Source organism: Oncorhynchus mykiss, chromosome 24, assembly GCF_013265735.2.
Source record: "Oncorhynchus mykiss isolate Arlee chromosome 24, USDA_OmykA_1.1, whole genome shotgun sequence".
NCBI classification, from domain to species: Eukaryota; Metazoa; Chordata; class Actinopteri; order Salmoniformes; family Salmonidae; genus Oncorhynchus; species Oncorhynchus mykiss.
Genome location: NC_048588.1, coordinates 16,905,661 through 16,914,963, shown reverse-complemented (window position 1 = coordinate 16,914,963; position 9,303 = coordinate 16,905,661). Strand labels below are relative to the sequence as shown.

At 41.1% G+C, this 9,303-nt stretch overlaps 1 protein-coding gene across 4 annotated transcripts in view; it reads left to right on the top strand.

Moving 5' to 3' along the window:
- Nucleotides 1-1,306: 1,306 nt before the first annotated feature.
- The window catches only part of LOC110503875 (septin-4), an 80,140-nt gene continuing 72,143 nt past the window's right edge, over nucleotides 1,307-9,303 (top strand). For 2 of the 4 annotated variants that reach the window (XM_021582448.2, XM_021582445.2), the window contains exon 1: nucleotides 1,307-1,576. In XM_021582448.2, coding sequence (XP_021438123.1) covers nucleotides 1,525-1,576 — 52 coding nt within the window. In that variant the 5' untranslated portion in view covers nucleotides 1,307-1,524. The remainder of the gene's footprint in view (nucleotides 1,577-9,303) is intronic. The other 2 variants (XM_036961594.1, XM_021582446.2) reach the window with 1 other exon arrangement.

Here is a 9,303-nt window from a genome sequence, read left to right as displayed (position 1 = left end):
TCTCACAAGACTGACCTATCTGGGTGATGTTTTTTCTCACCAGAATGATCTGAATCTAGGATTACAGGGACTCTCCGCAACTATATCCAATGTGCTGAACAAAATTGAGGCTATGATTTAGTTGGAGATCTCTGTCTGCATTAACAAGGACAACACACAGGTCTTTCCATCATTGTATGATTTTTTGTGTGCAAATGAACTAAAGTTTACGGACAATGTCAAATGTGATATACGCAGGTACTTTCCCGAAACGGACGACACAAACAACTGGATTAATTTATCCCTTCCATGCCCTGCCTCCAGTCCACTTATCGATATCTGAACAAGAGAGCCTATTCAAAATTGTAACAAGCGGTTCTGTGAAAATTGAATTTAATCAAAAGCCACTACCAGATTTCTGGATAGGGCTGCGCTCAGAGTATCCTGCCTTGGCAAATTGAGCTAAGACACTGATGCCCTTTGCAACCATGTACCTATGTGAGTGGATTCTCGGCCCTCACTAGCACCAAAACTAAATACAGGCACAGACTGTGTGTGGAAAATTGTTTAAGACTGAGACTCTCCGTTACAACCCAACATTGCAGAGTTGTGTGTCCTTTCAAGCACACCCTTCTCATTAACCTGTGGTGAGTTATTCACATTTTTTGATGAACAAATAAGCTTTTATATGTAAGAGGGTTAAATAAAGAGCAAAATGATTGATTATTACTATTATATTATTATTTGTGCCCTCGTCCTATAAGAACTCTTCGTCACTTCCCATGAGTCGGGTTGTGACAAAAACTCACACTCATTATTATGTTTAATAAATCTATCATATAGTGTATGTGTGGCAAGCTTACAATGATGGCAAAAAAACAACATTTGTGAGTGCGCTGACCCTGGTGCTAGAGGGGGTACGCAGATGGAGGTTGAATGTTTGAACTAGACTATCCAAAATAAGACATTCATGTAGGCCTAATTGCCTTTGCCTGGCTACCCTTGCTCCGGCCAAACGCTATGACACACTCACAGACGTTCGTTTCTTATGTAGCAAAAGACAGAGCAGCGGGAAGAAGTTACTGTGAATCGAATCTTCAGGCTAGTATAGCCTAACCTACATTTACACTCCATTATGTAATTAATTTTAACTGGACAATGCAATCTCCCTCCCTGCGGAGGGAAGGGTACATTTCTCAGGCACAGGTTACCATTATTTTATGCACCCTGCGCATCCATGTGCGATTGTTTTCATTCTGACCGTGGTGAGAACTGTGCCGTGTGACGTCACGATCTGGCGCTGCTACTGGACGTGCGCTGTTAAAATCGCTTCACACAGAAGCTGCCATTCAGTGTTGTTGCACTTTAGAAAAGGCAGCACTGCAAGGAATAGCAGTGGAAGAAGAAGCAGAGCAGCCTCCTGCACAATTTATTATAGGGTAGGTGGGTCGCAAGCCCCTTTGTCCTGCGCAATAAAAACACGGAATACCCCAAACGGAGGACTCAAGAGTTTGGAATAGCATTCCTTCTTACTGCAATTGCGAAATGGAAAATTCGTCTTCCAACAACCGGTTTAGGACAACAATGTTCAACCACGGTGAGTAGTCAATCCAGTCTATATTGGAAGGTGAGTGTGCCAATAACTGGCCTATGCAGGTGTACTCGGAGGAGAATGTCGGAAAACAATTCCTAATTGGTCGGTTTGTTTGCATCGCAGGTGGTTTTGCGTCCTGCTGCGTTTCGTGCGCTCCTTCGTTGGCATCGTATTTATCTAGGCTGGCATACAGATTGCTGGTCGCACACGTATTGTTTGTTAAAGTGGTGCCCAGAGGAATGTATAGTTATGCAATAGTTATGTGACACTCACAACACATCACACTACTATTTATGGACCAGTAGGAGAGGGGAGGTAAATGACTAGTTTATGCGAAAAATGTATGCCTTCACTTGCGGAGAGAGAAGTTCCTGGTACACCAGAAATACCCACGAAAACCCGCTCCCTGAGTCGTTACATATTTACTTTAAACAGTGGTCATAAATCAGATTTATGGCTTATGCTGTCATGTTGGGCTGAGTTTTACCCTTTTAGGCAGAAAAGTGATCGACTATGCAGTTTACAAGAGGTGGTGGATATATAATTTCCTTGTCTAATCTGCATATTGCGTCCGCATGGTCCTAAAGCACACCGTGCATCGTTTTGTATCACATTCCAAGGGCAAAAATGAAATTTCAGAATGTGGTGGGGACATGTTCCCAGTGAAAGTTGCGCCCCTGACCATTGCACTGACTGACGTTTTGGAGAATATCTTTCCTCCAGATGAATAAAGCCCTTTATTCACCAGTCAGCCTTTGGGGAAACTGGCTCATCTGTCTACCCTGGTACTCTCTGTATCAGGGTGAGCATTGTTTTGACTCCTGACTAGGTTTTATCCAATGATGACCTGACTGTTTCTGTAGAGAGCATAGAGTTTATTTTGCATACATTTATTTAGCATATAACACAAGTCACGGAGTGAATGGACGTTTCACAATTCCACACTGATTGTGTGTACTTGTGCCCCACTAATTATTTTCCTTTTAGCTCTGTGCCCGACGATGCCACCACTGATAGACATCTGGTTAGCTCAGACTGTTGCCTTTAGAGAAAGCGGGAACAGAGAGCCAGGGGGATATACAGTGCCTTCTGAAAGTATTCACACCCCTTGACTTTTTCCACATTTTGTTTTGTTAGTCTGAATTTAGAATTAATTAAATTGAGATGTGTGTCACTGGCCTTAACACAATACCCCATAATGTCAAAGTGGAAGGATGTATTTCAAAATGTTTACAAATGAATAAAAAATAAAAAGCTCAAATGTCTTGCGTCAATAGGTATTCAAACCCTTTGTTATGGCAAGCCTAAATAAGTTCAGAAGTAAAAATGTCCTTCACAGGTTCTATGGATGCACTCTGTGTGCAATAATAGTGTTTAACATTTTTGAATGACTACCTCATCTCTGTACCCCACACATACAATTAACGGTCCCCCAGTCGAGCAGTGCATTTCAAATACAGATTCAACCACAAAGACCAGGGAGGGTTTTCAAAGTCTCGTAAAGATGGATAAAAATAAAAAAGCAGACATTGAATATCCCTCTGAGCATAATGAAGTTATTAATTACACTTTGGATGGTGTATGAATACACCCCGTCACTACAAAGATGCAGGCATTCTTCCTTAATCATTTGCCAGAGAGGAAGGAAACCCCTCAGGGATTAGGCGACTTTAGACTTTAGGTGACTTTAAATAGTTAGAATTTAATGGCTGTGATAGGAGAACTGAGGATGGATCAACAACATTGTGGTTACTCCACAGTACTAACCTAAATGAGAGTGTGGGGGGGGGGGTGGAGGAAGCCTGTACAGAATAAAAATATTCCAAAACATGCATCTTGGCACTAAAGTAGTACAGCAAAAAATAGTGGCAAAGCAATTCACTTTTTGTCCTGAATACAAGGTGTTATGTTCGGGTCAGATACAACATTACGGAGTACCATTTTCAAGCATAGTGGTTGCTGCATCAGGTTATGGCGTGCTTGTAATCTTTAAGGACTGGGGAGTTGTTCAAGATTAAAAAATAAAACACGGAATGGGGCTAAGCAGAGGCAAAATCCTAGAGGAAAACCTGTTTCAGTCAGCTGTCCACCAGACACTGGGAGATGAATTCACCTTTCAGCAGGACAATAACCTTAAACATAAGGCCAAATCTACACTGGAGTTGATCATGGTTGTACTTTACTGCAGCCAGCAGAGTCAGCTGACGGTCATGTACTCCTTTATATGGTATAAGTAGACTGAAACAGTGGCTTTTTCTCAGTCCATTGTCCCTTTTCCAAATACAGGTTGTAGGTTTTTGTGAATTCAAGGATCCTCACTAAATTGTATTACTTTCTGAGACCGAGCAAGGTTTTAATTTGGCCGCCTTCTTCCTTCCATTTTTAGTTGTCAACAGACCCTGTTTTATAGTAGCTCAAATTGGAATCTACAACTGTGTAATTAACCCATTTTAACTGATTTAACACATTTAGAAATGGTCTCTTTCTTAAACGAGCACAAATATAAGACCCAACCTTTTGATACCCAACCCAAAACATTGGGAAGGAACCCTACTACTTCACAGTAAGAAGTTGTAGGTTTTTGTGAACTCAACAATCCTCACTAAATTGTTAGTACTGCTCTCCTCTGTAGTCCAGCTGGGAAAACATCCAGTAGTGGTAGACTGATGACCAGAGGCCCGAGTTCAAATAGTATTTGAAATCTTACAAATACTTTGAGAGTTTAATAGAGCCTCTCTGAAGTGCCGTATGGGGGGGGGGGGTTAGCAATCTTGTGACTATCCCATTGACTCCACTGCACCAGGCAAGCTCAATCAAGCGTGGCTAAAATTATTTGTAATCAAACAAATACCATTTGAACCCATGCCTGCTGATGGCCGGTCCAGTCATAGTGGCTAGCGGTGGACATTCTTCAGTGAGCTCTCGTTGGAGAGACGCAGCCATCCCAGACCACTGTTGCCTTTAGAGAAAGCGGGAACAGAGAGCCAGGGGGATATACAGTGCCTTCTGAAAGTATTCACACCCCTTGACTTTTTCCACATTTTGTTTTGTTAGTCTGAATTTAGAATTAATTAAATTGAGATGTGTGTCACTGGCCTTAACACAATACCCCATAATGTCAAAGTGGAAGGATGTATTTCAAAATGTTTACAAATGAATAAAAAATAAAAAGCTCAAATGTCTTGCGTCAATAGGTATTCAAACCCTTTGTTATGGCAAGCCTAAATAAGTTCAGAAGTAAAAATGTCCTTCACAGGTTCTATGGATGCACTCTGTGTGCAATAATAGTGTTTAACATTTTTGAATGACTACCTCATCTCTGTACCCCACACATACAATTAACGGTCCCCCAGTCGAGCAGTGCATTTCAAATACAGATTCAACCACAAAGACCAGGGAGGGTTTTCAAAGTCTCGTAAAGATGGATAAAAATAAAAAAGCAGACATTGAATATCCCTCTGAGCATAATGAAGTTATTAATTACACTTTGGATGGTGTATGAATACACCCCGTCACTACAAAGATGCAGGCATTCTTCCTTAATCATTTGCCAGAGAGGAAGGAAACCCCTCAGGGATTAGGCGACTTTAGACTTTAGGTGACTTTAAATAGTTAGAATTTAATGGCTGTGATAGGAGAACTGAGGATGGATCAACAACATTGTGGTTACTCCACAGTACTAACCTAAATGAGAGTGTGGGGGGGGGGGGGTGGAGGAAGCCTGTACAGAATAAAAATATTCCAAAACATGCATCTTGGCACTAAAGTAGTACAGCAAAAAATAGTGGCAAAGCAATTCACTTTTTGTCCTGAATACAAGGTGTTATGTTCGGGTCAGATACAACATTACGGAGTACCATTTTCAAGCATAGTGGTTGCTGCATCAGGTTATGGCGTGCTTGTAATCTTTAAGGACTGGGGAGTTGTTCAAGATTAAAAAATAAAACACGGAATGGGGCTAAGCAGAGGCAAAATCCTAGAGGAAAACCTGTTTCAGTCAGCTGTCCACCAGACACTGGGAGATGAATTCACCTTTCAGCAGGACAATAACCTTAAACATAAGGCCAAATCTACACTGGAGTTGATCATGGTTGTACTTTACTGCAGCCAGCAGAGTCAGCTGACGGTCATGTACTCCTTTATATGGTATAAGTAGACTGAAACAGTGGCTTTTTCTCAGTCCATTGTCCCTTTTCCAAATACAGGTTGTAGGTTTTTGTGAATTCAAGGATCCTCACTAAATTGTATTACTTTCTGAGACCGAGCAAGGTTTTAATTTGGCCGCCTTCTTCCTTCCATTTTTAGTTGTCAACAGACCCTGTTTTATAGTAGCTCAAATTGGAATCTACAACTGTGTAATTAACCCATTTTAACTGATTTAACACATTTAGAAATGGTCTCTTTCTTAAACGAGCACAAATATAAGACCCAACCTTTTGATACCCAACCCAAAACATTGGGAAGGAACCCTACTACTTCACAGTAAGAAGTTGTAGGTTTTTGTGAACTCAACAATCCTCACTAAATTGTTAGTACTGCTCTCCTCTGTAGTCCAGCTGGGAAAACATCCAGTAGTGGTAGACTGATGACCAGAGGCCCGAGTTCAAATAGTATTTGAAATCTTACAAATACTTTGAGAGTTTAATAGAGCCTCTCTGAAGTGCCGTATGGGGGGGGGGGGTTAGCAATCTTGTGACTATCCCATTGACTCCACTGCACCAGGCAAGCTCAATCAAGCGTGGCTAAAATTATTTGTAATCAAACAAATACCATTTGAACCCATGCCTGCTGATGGCCGGTCCAGTCATAGTGGCTAGCGGTGGACATTCTTCAGTGAGCTCTCGTTGGAGAGACGCAGCCATCCCAGACCACTGTTGCCTTTAGAGAAAGCGGGAACAGAGAGCCAGGGGGATATACAGTGCCTTCTGAAAGTATTCACACCCCTTGACTTTTTCCACATTTTGTTTTGTTAGTCTGAATTTAGAATTAATTAAATTGAGATGTGTGTCACTGGCCTTAACACAATACCCCATAATGTCAAAGTGGAAGGATGTATTTCAAAATGTTTACAAATGAATAAAAAATAAAAAGCTCAAATGTCTTGCGTCAATAGGTATTCAAACCCTTTGTTATGGCAAGCCTAAATAAGTTCAGAAGTAAAAATGTCCTTCACAGGTTCTATGGATGCACTCTGTGTGCAATAATAGTGTTTAACATTTTTGAATGACTACCTCATCTCTGTACCCCACACATACAATTAACGGTCCCCCAGTCGAGCAGTGCATTTCAAATACAGATTCAACCACAAAGACCAGGGAGGGTTTTCAAAGTCTCGTAAAGATGGATAAAAATAAAAAAGCAGACATTGAATATCCCTCTGAGCATAATGAAGTTATTAATTACACTTTGGATGGTGTATGAATACACCCCGTCACTACAAAGATGCAGGCATTCTTCCTTAATCATTTGCCAGAGAGGAAGGAAACCCCTCAGGGATTAGGCGACTTTAGACTTTAGGTGACTTTAAATAGTTAGAATTTAATGGCTGTGATAGGAGAACTGAGGATGGATCAACAACATTGTGGTTACTCCACAGTACTAACCTAAATGAGAGTGTGGGGGGGGGGGTGGAGGAAGCCTGTACAGAATAAAAATATTCCAAAACATGCATCTTGGCACTAAAGTAGTACAGCAAAAAATAGTGGCAAAGCAATTCACTTTTTGTCCTGAATACAAGGTGTTATGTTCGGGTCAGATACAACATTACGGAGTACCATTTTCAAGCATAGTGGTTGCTGCATCAGGTTATGGCGTGCTTGTAATCTTTAAGGACTGGGGAGTTGTTCAAGATTAAAAAATAAAACACGGAATGGGGCTAAGCAGAGGCAAAATCCTAGAGGAAAACCTGTTTCAGTCAGCTGTCCACCAGACACTGGGAGATGAATTCACCTTTCAGCAGGACAATAACCTTAAACATAAGGCCAAATCTACACTGGAGTTGATCATGGTTGTACTTTACTGCAGCCAGCAGAGTCAGCTGACGGTCATGTACTCCTTTATATGGTATAAGTAGACTGAAACAGTGGCTTTTTCTCAGTCCATTGTCCCTTTTCCAAATACAGGTTGTAGGTTTTTGTGAATTCAAGGATCCTCACTAAATTGTATTACTTTCTGAGACCGAGCAAGGTTTTAATTTGGCCGCCTTCTTCCTTCCATTTTTAGTTGTCAACAGACCCTGTTTTATAGTAGCTCAAATTGGAATCTACAACTGTGTAATTAACCCATTTTAACTGATTTAACACATTTAGAAATGGTCTCTTTCTTAAACGAGCACAAATATAAGACCCAACCTTTTGATACCCAACCCAAAACATTGGGAAGGAACCCTACTACTTCACAGTAAGAAGTTGTAGGTTTTTGTGAACTCAACAATCCTCACTAAATTGTTAGTACTGCTCTCCTCTGTAGTCCAGCTGGGAAAACATCCAGTAGTGGTAGACTGATGACCAGAGGCCCGAGTTCAAATAGTATTTGAAATCTTACAAATACTTTGAGAGTTTAATAGAGCCTCTCTGAAGTGCCGTATGGGGGGGGGGGGTTAGCAATCTTGTGACTATCCCATTGACTCCACTGCACCAGGCAAGCTCAATCAAGCGTGGCTAAAATTATTTGTAATCAAACAAATACCATTTGAACCCATGCCTGCTGATGGCCGGTCCAGTCATAGTGGCTAGCGGTGGACATTCTTCAGTGAGCTCTCGTTGGAGAGACGCAGCCATCCCAGACCACTGTTGCCTTTAGAGAAAGCGGGAACAGAGAGCCAGGGGGATATACAGTGCCTTCTGAAAGTATTCACACCCCTTGACTTTTTCCACATTTTGTTTTGTTAGTCTGAATTTAGAATTAATTAAATTGAGATGTGTGTCACTGGCCTTAACACAATACCCCATAATGTCAAAGTGGAAGGATGTATTTCAAAATGTTTACAAATGAATAAAAAATAAAAAGCTCAAATGTCTTGCGTCAATAGGTATTCAAACCCTTTGTTATGGCAAGCCTAAATAAGTTCAGAAGTAAAAATGTCCTTCACAGGTTCTATGGATGCACTCTGTGTGCAATAATAGTGTTTAACATTTTTGAATGACTACCTCATCTCTGTACCCCACACATACAATTAACGGTCCCCCAGTCGAGCAGTGCATTTCAAATACAGATTCAACCACAAAGACCAGGGAGGGTTTTCAAAGTCTCGTAAAGATGGATAAAAATAAAAAAGCAGACATTGAATATCCCTCTGAGCATAATGAAGTTATTAATTACACTTTGGATGGTGTATGAATACACCCCGTCACTACAAAGATGCAGGCATTCTTCCTTAATCATTTGCCAGAGAGGAAGGAAACCCCTCAGGGATTAGGCGACTTTAGACTTTAGGTGACTTTAAATAGTTAGAATTTAATGGCTGTGATAGGAGAACTGAGGATGGATCAACAACATTGTGGTTACTCCACAGTACTAACCTAAATGAGAGTGTGGGGGGGGGGGTGGAGGAAGCCTGTACAGAATAAAAATATTCCAAAACATGCATCTTGGCACTAAAGTAGTACAGCAAAAAATAGTGGCAAAGCAATTCACTTTTTGTCCTGAATACAAGGTGTTATGTTCGGGTCAGATACAACATTACGGAGTACCATTTTCAAGCATAGTGGTTGCTGCATCAGGTTATGGCG